General features: G+C 40.8%; 1 protein-coding gene across 5 annotated transcripts; it reads right to left on the reverse strand.

Annotated features, from left to right (window-relative positions):
* Positions 1 to 3,472: 3,472 nt before the first annotated feature.
* Positions 3,473 to 17,900, reverse strand: SLC40A1 (solute carrier family 40 member 1). Of its 5 annotated transcripts, XM_085552803.1 has the most exons (9): positions 17,644 to 17,900; positions 17,419 to 17,486; positions 14,748 to 14,858; positions 13,392 to 13,551; positions 12,490 to 12,605; positions 12,036 to 12,162; positions 8,711 to 8,953; positions 7,573 to 8,238; positions 3,473 to 6,634 (listed from the first exon to the last, which is right to left on the reverse strand). In XM_085552803.1, the coding sequence occupies exons 1-9, from the start codon at positions 17,687 to 17,689 to the stop codon at positions 6,315 to 6,317; spliced, it is 1,857 nt and encodes a 618-aa protein (XP_085408929.1). In that variant the 5' UTR covers positions 17,690 to 17,900; the 3' UTR covers positions 3,473 to 6,314. The 5 variants fall into 5 exon arrangements, with proteins under 5 accessions (XP_085408929.1, XP_015723321.1, XP_085408930.1 ...); XM_015867835.3 differs by lacking the exon at positions 14,748 to 14,858; XM_085552804.1 differs by lacking the exons at positions 13,392 to 13,551; positions 14,748 to 14,858; positions 17,419 to 17,486; positions 17,644 to 17,900 and adding an exon at positions 13,223 to 13,356.
* Positions 17,901 to 18,632: the final 732 nt, after the last annotated feature.

The following is an 18,632-nucleotide window of genomic DNA, read 5'->3' on the forward strand; positions in this document are numbered from 1 at the left end:
GCACTGTTACAACAAAATAAGTTGAGGGGAAAATGTAATAATCCTGATTGTCATGCTAAATAATTATAGTTGAATAGTTTTAGTTAAGATGGTCTGCTGAAGTAATATGAACTTGAAGAAAGAGGCATTGTTTTGACTCCTTTAGTTCCAGAAAAAAATACCTGAAAGAGCTGAACTGTATCAAAAGTGCTAACATAAGTAATTTATGTTCTCTTGCTTTAGGTGTCCTATTTTAAAGAGATCCTTAAATGAGAAGGTGCTGAGGCTGTGTTACTCTCTAAGCACAAAGAGGATTTTCACAGTTATCATCCTGTTCTTTCAGCAACATATTTCAGAGTTCTGCCTTCTGAATTCAACAGGATCCCTTGGCAGATCTGCTGAATTGTTGTTTTGTGAAAGCTGACTGGTAACTGGTTTGGAGCTTTGACCGAGTACCCACCAAAAAACATTTAAATCTCATAGAAGTTGCTTAAAGATTTTAACAACCCTGCAGAGCAGCTTGAGATACTGAATGCAGAGATCACTCATAAGCAGAAAGCAAACATTCAGTCATTAAACAAAGAGATACATCTATTGATGGGTTAGTTATACATTGAAAAGATTTAAAGGAGAACAATTAATTGCCTATTTCTTGGTGACAGAAGTCCGTGTGCACTTGTCTGCTATCTCAGTAGGGCTCCAAGGGAAATACTGAAGCATACTAACGGAGGACATGCGTTATGTGTAGTGGGATAAGCACAGGTGGAAAAACAGGATGGAAAATAATCAGTAAAAAAGTAACACAGCTCCTGGAGTTGTAAGCATGGTGTGAGCTGTGTCATTCATGCCCATCTTCCAAAACAACATTACATATTATTCCCATTCCCTTTTACATACTCAAATATAGTTGAACACATCACCTCTCAGTATTTAAATGACCACAATTATTTCACTCCTGTCTTGTTTTGTAGAGCTCTAATCACAACTGTTGCACACCCCTGGTTCCTCCTCAGTCAGCACTGACGCTCACTAAAGTCATGAAGGAAAAAGGGGCTGCTGTACTCCTGTCTTTCACTTCCCAAGTGCCTGTAGGGTTCACTTGACAAATCAAACACATCTGTTCCCACTGCTCTCTTCATGTCGCAGAACTGACTTATATTTAGCCTTGTTGCTATAAACATGCAATACATTTGCCAGGCATTCCATAGGCCAGTATTTGAACAGTCTGTTAATCCAGCAGAACTGTAGTGCTCTTGCTTACATTTGATTTCATCTTAATTCTCTTTAAGTTGATATTATTCAATTGTTAAGATGTGCTGTTGACAACAGACTAACTAAAGCCATATCACACAGCCCATTAAAAGCACATTGCATTTTTAACCACTTTCTAGGGATGTGTGACACAGTCACACTCTTCTGTCACTTCCTAACAAACAGCTCCTGGACCAATTGGATAATTTCATCTACACATACCAAAGAGAAAGGTATCCAAACCCATTAGCAGTTTTGCGAGAATCAGTGGCTGAGAAAAAAGTGGATATGGGACGTTTCCCTTCACAGAGAGGCACAAGCGCAGGACTCTGCCCTGTTTGTGCTGGCTGCTCGCTAATCAGCCCACAAGCACTTGCGCGCCCGTTGCAGGCACAACGCTCCCAAAGGAGAAATGACTGTGTGTTCAGCTTGGTCTTGCTGATAGCATGGGGCCCAAGGGAATGCTGTGAGAGCTGACGGAAGAGGCAAGATTGCACAACAGGGGCTAAGAGCTAAAGCTACTGCCTAGGACGCGCAGACATAGAAAGCCAAACTTTGCTAGCTTCACTGCTTGGAAAACTCATTTCCAGGCTCAGATAATGGTCTTATGAGAATGCTGATATGCTATAAATTGTACTGAGAACCAACAGCTTCCTGTGTTTTCTGAACCAAACTGTGCAACTTGAAAAAGCATTATGCTGTTATTTGGAGATTGTTTTGTCTAAATGAGTGACCCAGTTTGCTGCGGAAGCCCTATCAACAGCATCTACTGTATGTTCTTCATCCCTTATCTGCCAAAGGAGTAAAACTGATTATATAAATATAAGTCAAGTAACATTCTGAACAAAGGAGTAAAATCTCAAATTCTGGGTGAAAACAGATTGCTCCATCATTCCCTACCTAGAAAAAGAGTAGAAAGCACACGGCTGCACGCTTATGACCAAACACAATAAAAGTTTAACTAGAAAGAAATATTGACCCACACAAGGACAGGACAAGCCAAAGTATTTGAAAAAGCATTACTGAATAGTTTGCACTTTGTCCATAAACTCTGCAAGTCTTTAGGCAAACATCCTTGTCCAGTTGTTTCTGCTCCTCAGCACTACAAAATTGAAAGCAGAAGCTAGAGGCACAGCCTTACTCCAAGAGCAAAATCCTCTTAGTTAATCCTACACTGCTTACTACAGCATGCAGTTAATAGCACCAGCGTGGAGGAAAAAGAACATGAGTAGAGGGGATAAGAGTACTAAGTACCAGTGTACTAACACGAACTACTAGCTTCACCAGGACTAAGTGCCAGAGGAATGTGTGCACGGCAAACACTGGTCCTGGAGGATGTGAAAAGCGGTTGACTTCGAAGCAGATAGAAAAACAGCACGATCTCCAGACAACTAATTTCAGAAAACTTATGAGGAAAAAAAGCCTCCGCTCAGTGTGAAAAGCACATAACACCACATGAAAATATGTTGTCTTTGAAAACAACAGGAAACGTACACTCAGCCAATTTAAGCAGATGAGTTAGCTCATTTAAACTGCAGGGAAGGAATTCACTCTATTTGTCATCTTGTATTAAGATTCAATTTTCTGACCCTGAATCATCAGTGCTAGGTTTGAAAACAACTATTTACAAAATAAAACCAATGAAACAATCCAAGGCATAACAATGAAGTATGCAGTGTGCAATATACTTAGCGCTTTCCACAGGCATGGCTTGCATCTCCACAAGAAGCGCGAGTTAGAACCTTAACTTCAGCACTGACATCTTGGCAGCTCCTACTATACAGTGCTAAGTCACTTATCCTGTCACTACCAAATCTGATACATGTAAAGCCTATAGTTTTAACCCCCTACAACCTCATTTTCACACGGAAATAAGTAATCTAATACTAAATAACAATTAATAATTCTAATTTTCCCAGTGGAATAACCTAACTGAGGACTACACAAAGAAATCTTTGTAGAAAACCCCACAGCCTAAAATGGAATTCAGAAACATCCTATTAAACAAGTATGGTATTCTTCCAAAGACTGACTGCAAGCAATCCCACACCTTACACAGAAAGCATAAGTCCTGCACAAAAAACTCAGCCGAATTATTCCTGAACATTAAAACCAAAACTTGCCGATACCTCCCTCCTCAGTGCAATTTGTTCAGGTCTCCACCCCATGTCTATGGAAAAGCTATGGAAAGAGTACTAGATGTAGCACACCAAGACACACACAAACTGAAAAACACAAGACAAACATTTTTAAGGCAAATTTATTCATTAGCTTTAACAAGATTAATACATAAATCAATACTATGTCCAGCATAAGGTTGTATAACAAAATAGGCTATTTGGGAAATATTGATTTCTAGTGTGTACATTTTAAGGGCAGTTTTCATCCAAATTGGACATATTTTAAAAAAATAAATAAATACGAGGCCAAAAATGCTTACTTAATGAAACTCTTGCTAAGTAAGACTTGAGGCTCCACATTGCTTCCAAGCACTCATCAGTACAGGTGTCTGTGTACATTTTAAAGACATACACATAGTTGTGCTCCAGCAGCATTTGGTTTTCAAACATCTCATACCCGATTCGGTCCAAAACATACTACATCTCCAAATTAGACCTCATTCTTCCTCACAAAAACTAGCATCCATGTTGCTATTCTGCATTTCAGGATTGTCTCGCCTGCCAATCATTTACCAATACAAATCCTAGGAACAGTATGTATACAAAATATGAAGGACCAGCCCCCTCTCCCAATACTACTTTTTAGGTCTGAGATCCAGGCTGCAATACCTAGTGGGACTATTTGTGAAATAAACCACTATTCTACTGAAATAAGGCTATGGTGATCTTAAAAACAACACCACCACTTTGAGAAGAGCTAAGAAGCTCCCGAGTCTACTTCCCTGTGTATTCCTGGAGGGCAGCCCCCAAGGAACTGCATTTCTACCTCAGTTTCCCGGCAGGACAGCAAGTCCATAGATACGCTGGCATTTAGATTTTCCTCAAGTACAGCATAGAGACACCCAAGCTACCTTTGTTTATATCAAGCAACATTAAAAACTGATCCAAATTTATATTACATAAACAAGACGATATATTTGGAAAATCAGACATTTACAGACAATTCCTTACCGGTTCAACCCTGCTCTTCTTCCACACACTGTAAAGTCAACTCTCTAGGCATCTGTATTCTACAAAGCTAGATACGCTGGTTTTATTTTACTTCTGGCTCTAGCTCTGCTGACAGCCAAGTTCCCTTTTACCTCAAGAATAAACACAGGATCAAGTCACAAATTTTAAAGCTCTTCTAATTTACACATTTTACCTTTATTACATTGAAAGAAAACCCTAAAGCTTGGTCAAAATATAAACAATTATAAATCTAGTGGAAAATATCCCTGAGAACCTTTCAGTAACGATTGGTTTTGGTCCATTTGAAGAGAAAAATTACTACTCAACAACAGTTCTAGAACTCTGAGGGCTGCAAGTGGGTTGTACATCGGATGCCCATTCCTTCATTTTCATTCCCCTTACAGAATACGGTGAGACAAAAGCCACTAGAGGTTTTCTACGTTCTATTTAGGTAATGTTACAAGGTTTTAGATGGCGAACATACAACCCGATGTTTCGCCTTGAATGCTAAGAGTTCACAGGCTTACATTCCAGGGTTCAGGGTACGACAACTTAGATGACTGCTAAGGACGGAAGCTAAAATTAAAGACCTTAGAAGTGATGCCACTTACAAGATACTTCAGCAACACATGAATAATATCCTTCATGGTTTTGTATATTGCTTAAAACTTTGCCAAGGAACATTTCATAAAGATCTATATTTCTAAGTCATACTGTCTTACCAAAGGTAAACTCAGAACACTAGAAGGTTCAACTGTACTGAAAAAGTGCTTAGTTAGTATTTACAAAAGTGCACAAATGGCCAGTGACTCTAAAAGCATCGTGTTAGTACACGCGTAAGGTCAACTAACACAAGAACTTATAAATCAGAGTGATAAATGTTTCTCTGTTTCTCTTAAGCTGCTTCAGAGGGCCACACAATCCATCATCTCATCGTTCATTCTAAACAAGTCAAACCTCACATAAATGTAAAACAGATTAATGCAAGTAATCCACTTCATTTCTTTTGCCTGGAACACATGTTATTTTCCGATACTTAACACTTGAATAGGTTTCCGAACACAAAAGCATTTAAAATAAACTAAAGCTGCTCATACTCTGAAGCAAAGGCTAAATTAGCCTAGACTTGAGCTTTTCTGTACCAGCACTCCTGACCTTAGTACTCTCTGCTACATCAAACCCGAGCAGACCTGTCATTTACAACATAAAAAAAGAGCCATGCTTAATAATGTTACAGTATATTAGTAGCTTTTCTAAAATGAGGTTATGTTCTACTTTATGAAGTGCAACACTGTAATATAATATCTTGTACCTATAGTTACTCTGTGAGAAAACATGCAAAAAAAAAAAACAAAAAACCTATACAGGTGTTTCTGTAAAGTTAAACCAGAACAAATACAATACTAGACACCTCATCCAGGAAACATCAGAACAAATAGTTCTCTTCAGGAAACCAAAAAGGACACTTGAAGCCTTTTGAGAAGGAAGGGGGGCAATAAATGGAATAGGACACGTTTATGGAAAGGGAAAACAGAAAAACAAACATGGTACATCAAACTTTACTAAAGCAACTAAAAAGTCTTTTTCGCTCAACGAGCCAAGTAACTGTTTGGAATTTGTGGACAAGTATCTATGTTTCACTGCTAAATGGCATCATGGGGGGGCAGTGCAGAAGGACAGAACCAACATGACCTCATAATCAAATACTAGGCAGGACTACTAGCTTTTCCTTTGAAATACCAGAAGTCAAGATTCAATGGAGTTGTCCCTGGCCAAAAATGGAAAAGCTTGTTGTGGGTCCCTTTAAGACCAGTGAGTTCCCTTCAGAAGGCTTCATGACATGTTTAAGTTATGCATTCAACTCTAGAGAAACACCCTAGGCACGGTCACAAAAGGCAATTTGTGCTTAACCATGATATTAATGTAGGATGTTAGTAAGGGAAGTGGATCCTTTCACACAGTAGAGGTATTACCAGGCATCGAACTATCAGAAACTGCTTCGGGATCAGGAGTGCAACAAGCAAAAAGCTGTTTTCCCAAGCTTTTCTGAGCAAATCTGAAGTACATTATGTGGCCCATTGCAACAAAAGATACAGAAATAAGCACCAATAAACCAAAAGCTTCCGGATTGGGGGCCAAGATGACCATGATGAAGTGCAGCAGATCAAGAAGGTAATTCATGGAGTTTTGGACACCGTTTATGATGCCTCTTTCAGATTCTGCCACATTTTCTTGGAGCAACTGTGTGACAGTCAAGTCAAAGGACCAAAGGCCTATGGAAGAAAAACACACAGTTACCCATGTAACACAGCTGCTCAAGGTAAGCTTTCATTAATGATACAACCTACTTCACACCTAGGGACAATCAGTTCTGCTAAAGATACACAAGTCGGGTCAAATAAACCTCCCTTCACAGTAGAACAGATTTCACACTGGCACAGCTAAGAGCCATTTATTTTCCTTTACTACCTTTCCTGAACCAGCCCTTACAGTCTGACGCATTAACTTTCCCGTCACATCTTGCTTCATCACATCTATTAACAACATTTTGCTCATCTGTACTAGCTATTTTATAGAAAGTTTACCCTGCAAAACAATTCTTATGTGTGACCCTCCTGCAAAATTCAGCAAAAGCCCCAGGAATTCTCACAGGGTAAAAAGGTACTACAATCCTCACACTACATTATCTGTCAATTACTTTAATTAAACAAAATTAAAAAGATAAAAACAAAACAAAACCCTGTCATTCAAATCACAGTTTCCTCTTCTGATCTCCTTTGCTGGTCACAAGTTTGAAGATTAGACTATCCTTTTAATTAATGGGCTAATTTGTAAGCTGTGAAAACAGAAGGTATTTGTTGCACTGATGTTCGGATATGTTTCCTATCAACAAATAGTTTCATAAAATCGGGGAAAAAAAGAAAATGAGGTGAGATTCCCAGAAAAAAAAAAAAGTCACCTCCAAGTGTGACAATTTTTCACATTAGAACAGAACGATACACAAGTTAGAACTGCAACCTCTGCACTAGCAATACTAACAGAAGATCATTTCATTTGCATGTTAAATGTAATTCATCCTAGATTTGTAATGCAATATTTCCACTGTAGCCTAAAGCTCTGAACTCAGATAGGCATTTTGTTGTCAGTTATTGTAGGTTCTAGAATTAAAAGCCTTCAATACATCAGATGTTAATAGCGACATAATACTCACCAACTCTAGCAGCAATGACTCCTGCAAATAGGAGACTAACAGAGATTAAAGGCACAGGCTGAGGACTCATCTCTGGGTCAGCATTAGCAGGAGCAGCAGACCCGTTGAACAAGTCGGGCATTCCAGTTGCAAAAGCCACTCCAGGCTCACCTCCTGGAGATGCAATAGTTGGTAATGGCTCATTTTCAAACAGCCTGGCACTGATGTCAGCAAATGGGGAAACAGTCAAATCCAGAGGGCTCCCAGGCATGAATACAGAGACGGCACATAAGACCAGACAGGAAAACTGAGCAACTCCAGAAATAAGGCCTGTGCGGATCAGACCGCATTTGCGACGAAGCCAGGTGAAAGCTACTGTTCCCATTATTCCAGTGATTGCAGATGCACCCATCAGGAGGCTTAGCACAGAACCACTCAAACCCTGAGTGTATGCATAGCCTGTAGTAATGCAATCAAAGCCCAGAACTGTCATATACAGAAATGCAAGACCCATGCCTGCAAGAAACACAGGCTGGTTATAGTATGCAACCCATCCATCACGAAATGTGATGAAAGGTTCAGCAATTCGGGCAGTGCAGCCAACTTCCTTCTCCCGCTGGGGCTCAAAGCCATTTACATCTTTCTCAACAATTAACTGCACTCCTTCAGCAGGTTTCACATCATTCTCTGCAAACAGAAACGCAACCATTAGATACACTCCTACCACAAAACTGCAGAGTACAAACTGCAAGACAAGTGTTTGCAGCAAATTCAGCGTTTCAAAAGTGCATCAGTTAAACTGGGTAACTATTCTAACCCTACTTTGATAAGAGTCTTAAATCTGACCCATATAGTATGATCAAGCCAAGTTTCTCTATCAGTTTAAATTGCTGCTTCCTCAGTGCAACTCCAGTAAGAATGCAGATTGAAGAATGCTTCAACTAACCAACTTGTTAATGAATACTCTATTTCCTAAGGAATTAATTTACTTCATACACATGAGCTAGCATTAGATGGTATTTTTATATAGTTTTGTAAGGTTAAATTCATTAACCAGAGAAAGCAGGAAGTACTTAAACATCATGTTTTGGTAGTAGAGTATTGACTGCCATAGCAAGAATTGTGTGGATTGGAACAGTTACATTTACGCTTTCGATACCTTTCTTTACATTCAGTTGTTTCAGTTCTGATTCTTCAACTTTGGAGCACTTGAGAGCCAGAGAAGGAGTTTTCTGATAAACCTTCCAGAGTAGCAGATACTCCACACACATCGACATCAGGTTCCAGCCAGAAATGAATCCACAACCAATCATCGGGGAGCCAAATGTCATTATCTGACCAACTGCCATTGGGGCCAAGATATTGGTCAACTGATCAATTCTTCGTATTGTGGCATTCATATCTGTCAGAATGATTATATAAATTGCTGAACAGCCATTGCAAAATATTCAACAACACATCTGAGAATTACACGTATACACAACACACTAAAAAGCCTTGACTCAATTACAAGTGATTCCAGGAAGAATAAAAATACGCTAGAGTCTCCTTTAAAGTGTTCCTGCATCTGAACTTATTGAGACCAATCCAGGTGTTTCTGAGCCAGATCTCTGTCAAAATCCACATTAAGAATTCTTGGCATTGAGTGGAAGCATCCTCCTGCAGGTAAATTAATTTTTCACAAGACCACCGGTTACCTCTACAGTTAAGTGACACTATGAAATCCTGAGTCTCCCTATCACTCAAACACAGCACGCACAACTCTAGAAACCATCCACTGTAGAAGTCATCCCCTAAAAGATAATATTACAAACTACAGTCTCCCTCCATTTATTTCTAATAACTGGTGACCACAGCACCCAACGTGATAGCAGCTGACCTTTGAAATGGCTTTAAATTTTCTTATCAAGTCACACTGATAGATGGCAGCTGTACACTTACTCAGCACTTAATGAGCAAAGTCCTCCCTCCCTTCTGTTCCACATTTGGATGTTTATGGTCAAAAGAAGAAATCCATTCTTAGCATGAATGCATCTTACATTTGAATGGGAAGGACAAGGCACTTGCCAGCAAATCAGCTTCAGCCATCACACCCTCTAAGTTGCTTCAGACTCCCAATGAACAGTGTCACTGATTCACCCTTAGAAGCTATCAAATGCTCTAAGCTTTATTACACACCAGGGCTTTGGTCTGCATAAAGGTACATAAACTGATTTCAGAGTCCTATTATGAAAATGAAGCTTATAAAGGGAAATTGGGATAAACAATAAAAAGCTGCTTTGCTAAATCTATCAAGAATTGTTACTAGTCGTTCAAATAAATGTTGAGGTTATTCAATATAGAATTCAAAGTCCATTCAATACTAACAATTCCACTGACATTTAAGTAAAAGGACCAAGTTAGAGACTTGCAAAATATTTGGCTTTAAAAGCTCCAATGACAAAGCTTTCTTTTGCTTGGATAAGGCGAGTATTTCCAAACTCAGAACAGCTATAAAGTAACCAAAGTGAATGAAAAAAATATTGAGGAATAAGGGGCAGCCAAGGCAATCAGTACTTGCCTGTTTTACTCACATTTTTAACTAAGGCTACTTTTGGAAGAAACCTCACAGTGCAGAGATAAACAACGATGTCTTCTGTCAAGTTAACACTGACACTCATTTTTTATTTAAAGGCAATTCCAAAACCACTCACGAATCAAGATAAAACAACCCTATCCAGCCTGAGAGAAGCCTGCTTTTAAACAGATTTGGTGAACCAAGATGCTTAGTTTTTGTTTTCTTATATTGATTTTTAAATTGAGTAGCAACAGAATTTCCACTAACATCCTGCCTGAATTTCCAATACCACACATAGTGGTCATGAAACTGCCTGGAGCTGAGAAGCAACACAGAGGCAGGACTGCCTCTCACACAGCAGTTCTCTGCAGGTGCGGCCGCTACCTTATCTGACGTGCAGGAGTACAGGGTTTGGAGACATGATTTGCTGAATAAGAATTAACACAGGAAGAAAGGTTAATGAGAAGCGTTGGCACTTCAAATCTCCTAAGGAAAGATCAGACTTTTCCACTTATGATTCATACACATAAAGGAAGTTAATAGCACCGCTGCTCTACAAAACGCATAATCTAGAAAGGCACCGCAAGATCAATACAAGACTTGGGTGGAGAACTAACTCGTCTCACTTTCATTTCCAAGTATATGCTTCATGTGCCTAAGGGCTGATCTCTCCTGGATGATTTGGTCAAGTAACATTCCTTCATTAGAGATATATTACAGATTAATTCCTAATGAGTAATTTACGCAGTTTCCTACAAAATAAAAATCCAGAAGCTGAAATCATGCAAAGTTTAGAAGTATCCAAGCTCCAGAAACATCTCAGACTAGGAACTTTCAGTTCCCTTGTTACTTCAAGGAGCTATAAATGTCTTAGCAAGGTCAAGCTGCTCTGTGCCTTGCTGGCACTTCAGTATCAGTTCCTCTGTACAGAAGACTTTTGCCTCTGTATTGGAAAGATTCAGAGCCCTTAAAGCACACCCAAGTTCATCACAAAAGATGCCACTTCCCAGTCTTATGTTATTTATCAGTGTAGCAGCACAGCTAAAGATAAATCACACATTCCTTTGCATGAATTGCCTTGCTGCTATGAGTACTCTCCGGCAAAGGGCAGCCAGGTTCACTGTGCCAAATAGCGTAATCAACACCAAACTGCAGCAGAACTTGCAGAGGAACTCTTTAGCTCTCCTAATAATGCCATACCACTGTGCAAGAAGGGGGTGGGAGGTGGAGGGGGAAGGGAAAGAGAAAAATGTAAAAATAATTACGAAGGCAAAAAAAGATTAAGTCTGAGCTCTTGATATCAAAGTTAACAGATGTCAAAGGAATACTGAGTATTCAGGTACTACTGAAGAATTTTTCTTAGCGAGTTCAACACAATGCTAGAGACTAATGGAATTTAAGATACAGCTGTATGAACAGTATTTCCTATCTGCGGCTTCCCAATCCATGCACGTTACTGTTCTGGACTTCATTCCTATGTACCTCTCTTTGACCCCTATGTAAGAAGCCCAGTTACACGGCACTGTTTATTCCAGGGACCTAAAAATAAAGTATTGCAACACTTGGCTTTAAGTTCCTGAAAGTCAAATAGCTGCCCTGGATAAACACTGGATATTTGACTCCAGAGCACGGTGCACGTTTATTCAGCCAGCAATAAAAAAAATTTCCTTTTACAAAGCTGCAATTGGACTAAAACAAGGACTAAAGAAGTTTACGGCTACCAAACAGTTGTAATCACAACAACAACTTCTAATCTCTGTAAAAACAGTTCAGAATAGTGGAGGGAATAAAGGCTGCCTTTTCTTTACTTGCTGTTTTCTCATAGTACCAGGAACCACAAGATGCTCTATCCTCCATTAAATTCTAGTCTGACATCAATCTTATAAAGTAAAACAAATTAAAGTATTAGAAAGGCAATGTATTTCACCTGCCAGTTTGCTTCTGTCTTCCCCTGCAACCACAACAATCCAGTCCCTCTGAATTGTGATCGCTGTGGCAGTGCTGGCCAAATTAGCAATGTTTGCTATCGTGATAACCAGGATATAGCACATCGTCTAGAGAAACGGGGGAAAAGTCAGAAGGTGAGAAAAGCGATAAAGGGATCTTGACCCCTGCCTTGTAAAACCAGAAAAGGCTTTTACATTGCAATCATATATTCCACTGTTACTGTTCTACTGTTACTCTTCAGACAACACAATTAAGTCTGCATTACAGTTCCTAGAAAAAAATACCTATTTGTTTCTCTAACTAGCTCCTGGTTTATTTGCCACTTACAGCTCACAGGAACAAAACAAAAGAACAGAAAAAGAAAAACTCAGTCTCCCATACTCCAGTAAAGTTCTTCATACATTATTTCCTTATTAAGGAATTTGAGCACTCACGAGAAGCCATCCATGGTATAAGGTCAAAAGCTGTGTCTTAAACAAGAAGATAATCATCAGGATAATGCCACATAGGATGACAGATGCATTCTGAACAACCAAGGATGTCTGGGCCACTGTTTTAAATCAAAACAGAGAATAATGATCATTAACACAAAAAACAAATAATTAAACTACAGAAGGTATAATCAAGAAACATGCAAAGATTCTTTAGGCATTTCTAGCTTCCTACGCTGCTCACTCAAACACGAGATAAAAATATACTTTCTATTTTGACTTTTCTATTGCCTTTGAAAATCAACTGACGTCTGACAACTTCAAAGCTAAAGCAGTAACCGATTAAGCCTTCACAGAGAAAAAACAAACACTAAACCCAACTGTTTAGGTGCTGAAACTTTTTTAAAGGGATAAAAGGCTTAGCTGAAGCTTTTGCAATTTAGCATAGCATAGAAGTGATTCTATCGTGTAAAGCCCTGGCAGCTGCCAGTATGTATGAGGAACTTGCCATTATACTCTAGTTTTAATAAGTACTTATACCTAAGTGAAAGCATACTGCATTTGCATTAAGCGGAAGATGGTTTTTAACTACATAAAAGACATATGAGACATGCAATGCTAGCACTAGACTGAAAAGAACTTTGCCTGTTGTTTTTACATCAACCTGTGGCTTCTTTATCTCTACATATTGTACAAGCTTACCGAAATAGCAAATAACACAATCAAAACCACCCACCTCCTGTCTTGGAAACTTTTTATGATTATTACCGCTGTCAATCACTATCCTCAATAAGCTGAGCTAGCCCAGTTCTCATACTTGATTTCAGAAGTCGACTCTAACAGCTTTGCCTTTTGACACTCATTTAGGCTGTCCTTAAGTAAATAGCCTTCTCCGGACATCTAACCTTTGAGCCTCGAGTTCTTGTCCACCCAGTCTCCAATAATGGCTCCCAGAAGAAGAACCGATCCCGCCACAACCAGTCCATAGACTGCAGTCAGGAGCAAGCTGTTTCCATAAAGTTCAACCAGGAACACAGACACAGCAAAATGCCACATACGATCTCCCTTCAAGAGTAACAGAAAGTACATGTGCAGCATTAATACTCATACTTTTAAAGCATAATGGTTAAATAATTTACTAATGCCCTGAAAAATATCTGTATGAAAGCTACTGAATACATAACATGGGCTTTTTTGATAAATGCATCCTGTTATCATTGATTTTTACCCCAGCACCAATAAGATCATGTGACCTCATCAAAAACAGCACAAGCTTAAGATCAAATATAACTATTTCATATATTTTGAATTCTTGATAAAACCAAACCATGTCTGCTACCTGCCACAGCTAACAAGATTCCCAACTTGCACAAAGCCTCCAGCAGAGATCAGGTTAGCAACAGATGTAACAATTATCAACACAATGTAATACTTCATAATAATCATTAAATGCTGTACTGAAAAACAAAAGCAAGTCAGGTCAAAGCAAGGCACAAATCAAGGGTTCGGTGTTGTCCTCAACATCCCTGAATTTTAACTTCAGTTTTTTCAACAACAGCCAACAGTGGCGTTTTACTAAGAGATGAAATATTAAAGCGTGTTTGGCCTATAGCAATACTTTTACTTGCAATACAAAACTTGCATGTTACGGGTACCAAAACAACAGGCAGAAAAGACCAAAAGCTACATGAGACATCATTTTCAGACTACTGAAAACACCATCTGATCTGTTACCAAAGAGACCTGTAGATTGCTAATGAGTATATCAAGGTTTTCACATTGTCACATGATGGGAGTCAGCATCTCACATTTCTAAGCATGTTATAAGTACTGTACAGAAGTGCTTTATTTAATCTAGTATTAGGCATCCTTCTGAAACAAACAATCCTAGTCTTTCATAAATAAGAGACAAAACTGTTTTCTCCTGTTTTCTCATGTAAAAAAAGCAATTGCTATGTGAAATAGCAAATACTACAAATTCCTAAGAACCTCAAATATTATCATAGAATCATTAAGGTCAGAAAAGACCTCTAAGATCATCTAGTCCAACTGTCCACCTACCACCACTATTTCCCCACCACGTCCCCTGGCATAACACATAAATGTTTCTTAAACAGCTCCAGAGATGGTGACTCCATCACCCCCCAGACAGCCAACTCCAGTGCCTGACCACTCTTTTGAAGAAGCAGGTTTTCCTAATACACAACCCAAACCTCCCTTGCACAACTCGAGGTTATTCCCTGGTGTGTTATCGCTGTTACCTGGGAGCAGAGGCCAACCCCCACCTCACCGCAACTTCCTTCGAGGTCACTGCAGATCGCAATTAAGTCTCTCCTGAGCCTCCTCTTTCCAGACAAAAAAAAGCTAAAGGGCTAAAGGGTTGGGGAAGAAAACGCAACAGAAAATCATCGATAGAGCAAAAGCCTGACACATCTAACTATCAAATAATGCAGTAGTAAAGAGATATAAGGCATGTACTATTTGGAGGGTCAAAATAATTGCAGATCGTTTGATTAAAGTATTCAGTGTAGCACAGAGACATACAAAGTATTTGGCTTGTAACGTACATGGAGTCATCTGAAGGAGGTTTATTCAAACTGTGTAAATGCATTTCCTTTGCCACAGGCAGAAAAAGAACTGTACCCCCAATTACATGAGATTACACAGAGATTTTTCAGTTAGTTCTGAAGAGAAATAATTAAGCAAGCACTGAAGTGTATGAAAGGTAGCAGTGACAGCCATTACTGTCAGAGGAAGAAGCCCAGTTTCATTTCATATTCATAAGAAGACTCCCCTGACTCCAGCAAGTTCAGGATTCTGCTACACCAACCAACATTTACCCAGAGTAATGGAGTTAGGTCAGCCACCCTGCAAACTTTTGGACAACTACAGCTCTCCCTACCTGTAAACACAAGTTATTCTGAGGAACTAAAAGACTTAATGAGCAAGTAAGATAAGTCAGCATTGCAGAAGAAGAGTAATAGCAAATCACAGAGATTTTAAGCTGGTATGCAATTTCAAGCTAAAACTTACTTTCAACAAGAAGTACTGCCTTCAGAAATTAGTAAAGCCTTAAATAACTTAATCCAGTTTTCCATAAAGTGAATATTTCAACTCTAATCTAACTACAGCTGTTCTGCCAGCTGACAAGACTCCCGAGGCCAGCAGAGCCCTGGACTGTGCTGAGGAGTCACCACCAGCCTCCTGACAAGAGCGAGGCCCAGCATCACCCAGCAAAGACAATTAGATTCTGTTTCTTTAGTCCTGAGTGACAGACAGGAATGAGTTAAGTACCTAAAGGCAACAGTGGGAGGTCTCAGACACCAGTTGAGCAAAGCAGTCCTCTGAAGCCAAACACACATTCAAACTTTTTACTTACAAAAGCCAAAAAGATATGCTAGAGTTGGTTCAAATCTGAACAGAGGACATTTAATCATTTACAGCTTCTCTGTATTTGGGAATGGCTTAGTAACAAGGAAACCAAATAAGCTCAATCAGAGCAAAACAACATTTCTACTTGTGGACATAGTTCACCACAAAGATATACAATAGTTTAAGTTCTGAAGAGAGGTTCTTGCTTGCTGTTTCTGTTAATAACATTACACTAAACCTTAGAAGATACAGAAGGTGAACTCCTGCAACAGAGCTGCCAAAACAAGCCAAATTTCTGTTGTTTCAGCAGATTTATTTTTTTTTTCTTTGGCGGTGTTTGTTTTAAGTCAAGGTTTTCAGCACAAAGGAAAAGGCGCTGGAATGAGGAGTAACAAACCCTGCTAACCAGCTGAACAGACACACTGCAGTCCATATCTGTCAGGGCACATGCCAGTGCTTCCCAGCTTCCCTCTGCCACCTCACCTGTTATGCTGGGAGTAGCCTCACTGCTCAGCTCCAGCAGGCTCCAGGCTGGGCTTCCAGCACTACCAGCTGAGCAACTTGCTGGCATTACCAATAAGCTACTGCAGATAACAGCCCTGGACTCTACAGAAGAGCAAAGCAATCAAACACCATCACATAGCTTCGTCAATAGCATCAATAATTGTTAAGATATTGCTCCTATTTAAAGAAGCATCCAATTGTGCTCCATGCAGAACAACCACCCCCTTAACAAAAGCACCAGTATGATTTGCTGAGCTGGTGGATGCAAGGTGCTGTCAGTGAGGCACACGGTACTACAGGGGTGCAGCAGCAACCTGCCCTGAGTGGCACAAACCACACCATGATCCAGTCCACAGCCAGGGCTGGAAAGAGAGCTGGGAACGACAGGGGAAACTGTCCACTTCTAGAACCAACCCAACTGAAGCAGACTTAGGATTATATTGCAAGGTTATACGGCTCTTGGTTTTATTATATATTATCAGATTCTCTATTTTTCATTTATATTTTAAGTTTATTGAACTGTAACCCTCAGTTAGTAAGAACTGGAGCAGTAAGCTGCTTTAGTACACAAAGAAAGCATTTCAGCAGGTTCAGTGTTTTGACAGAGCAAACTGGCACTCTGTGGGTTTGCTACTAAAAGAAAACATTTCCTATCATTAAGCGCACGCAGTAGGAGCCCTCTGAGCCCAAGGTGCAGTGGGTTACCATTCACATCCTATGCTCGACCATACCCCACACTTACACTTTGGACTTACATCACAGAAAGCCTCACTGGCTCAGCAGTTACTTAAAGCATAAAAGAAAGCAGAACACTAACAGATACCGAATCGGGCTCTCATAAAACTGCTCTCCTGCGTGCTACTAGAAGCTGAGCGTACAGCTTTGTATCTTAAAAAGCTTACAAATCCTTTCGATGACAAGGTGCAGTAGCAAATCCTCCGTAGTGGCGGCGTAGCGCTATTGCGCGACTCTTTCATGCTAAGTACCGAAAACACGCAGGTAAGTAAGTGCCGGAGCAGCAGCACTCCACCTCCAGCAGGCCAGCAATCCACTTACCCAAGTGGACAACGCATGTCCAAGGTAAAGCAGAAACTTCGCAGACGTGAAATAGCCAACCAAGGCTCCTAAACGAGAAAGAGACAGACATTGAGGCTGGCCGGCAGCGGTTCCCTGCCCCGGCCGTTCAGGACCCGCCGCTACGCCTCTCCAGCCCCCCAGCCCTCTCCGCTCCTGGCAGCCGAGCGTGGGCCGCCGACAGCCGACAGCCACCGCCGCACTGACCGCAGCGCCGCTGTCGCTGTCCCTTCGGCCCGGCTTCTCGCGCCATGCCGGCCCGCTCCGCCGCTGGGCAACACCGGGAGGAAAAAAGGGGGGACGCGCGGCTTCTCTCCGTGTTGCCTTCCCCGACTTAGCTAGCACTGTAGCTGAAGTCGGAAAGCCCTAGCCTTATGCGCCGCTGCCTGCGGGACCCTAAGGCGCACAGAAGCCCGGCGCCGGCCCGGTGGGCTCGGCGCGGCACTGCCGGAAGCACGAAGGCTGGGGGCTCGCAGCCGAGCCGCGCTTTGTAGGCGGCGGCGAGTACCGCCCAGCTCCGCCCCGCCCCGGGGCGGTACCGCTTCATGCTCCGCGGCGGGCCGGGCAGCCCCAGCGCCCGTGGCTCACGGCGATCTGGTTTGGTTTGCTCCTGCTTTGTCCCCTTTATCCTGACATCTTTCAAAACGCGAGTTTTGAACGCTTCAGGAAGCTGAAACTGTGAGATAAGCACCGAGTATCGCAAGGCTGTGGCTCTCAAGCCTGTAAAGGACAGCGCTCCCAATTCTTTGCCTTCAAAAGGCAAAATAAACTAAGTAAGCCTCATTCACTGAAATAAGCTTCTAAAGAAGATGGTGACTCCATTCGTTTGATACTAACTTAGACCAAGTAGCCTAGTTCCTACCATAAGATCTCCCTCCCCCTCTCACCACCATCAAACCAGTATTCTTATAGACTTAGGCAATAGTCCAGAATAGTCAGAACACAAGGATCCTCGGAAAACATTTGAAGAGTTCTGTCCTTCTAAAGCCTCTGTGACTGCTTCTGCTCACCAGGGCTGAAATAATACATTTTTCATTGTGTAGCACTGCAGAGTTCCTTCCTATATGTGTCAAACCTTTTTTTCCCTTTCCCCTACTATACAGGCCACCAAATGTCCTACGTAATACAGCAATAGTCTGTTCTAGTTTTGCCACTCTTGTGACCCCGTTCAAAGTATTTGCTGTATTAATTAGATG

Source organism: Coturnix japonica, chromosome 7, assembly GCF_054131305.1.
Source record: "Coturnix japonica strain WE chromosome 7, WE-NBRP24, whole genome shotgun sequence".
Taxonomy (NCBI): domain Eukaryota; kingdom Metazoa; phylum Chordata; class Aves; order Galliformes; family Phasianidae; genus Coturnix; species Coturnix japonica.

Excerpts from the sequence above, each read along its gene's own strand:
- SLC40A1 (XM_085552803.1), bottom strand. The coding sequence starts at position 17,689 with ATGGCGCGAGAAGCCGGGCCGAAGGGACAGCGACAGCGGCGCTGCG. Across the intron at positions 14,859-17,418 it reads GACATGCGTTGTCCACTTGG|CCCTTTAGCTTTTTTTTGTC; the intron begins GTAAGTGGATTG and ends CCAACCCTTTAG. Across the intron at positions 8,954-12,035 it reads AGACAGAAGCAAACTGGCAG|ATATGAATGCCACAATACGA; the intron begins GTGAAATACATT and ends TCATTCTGACAG.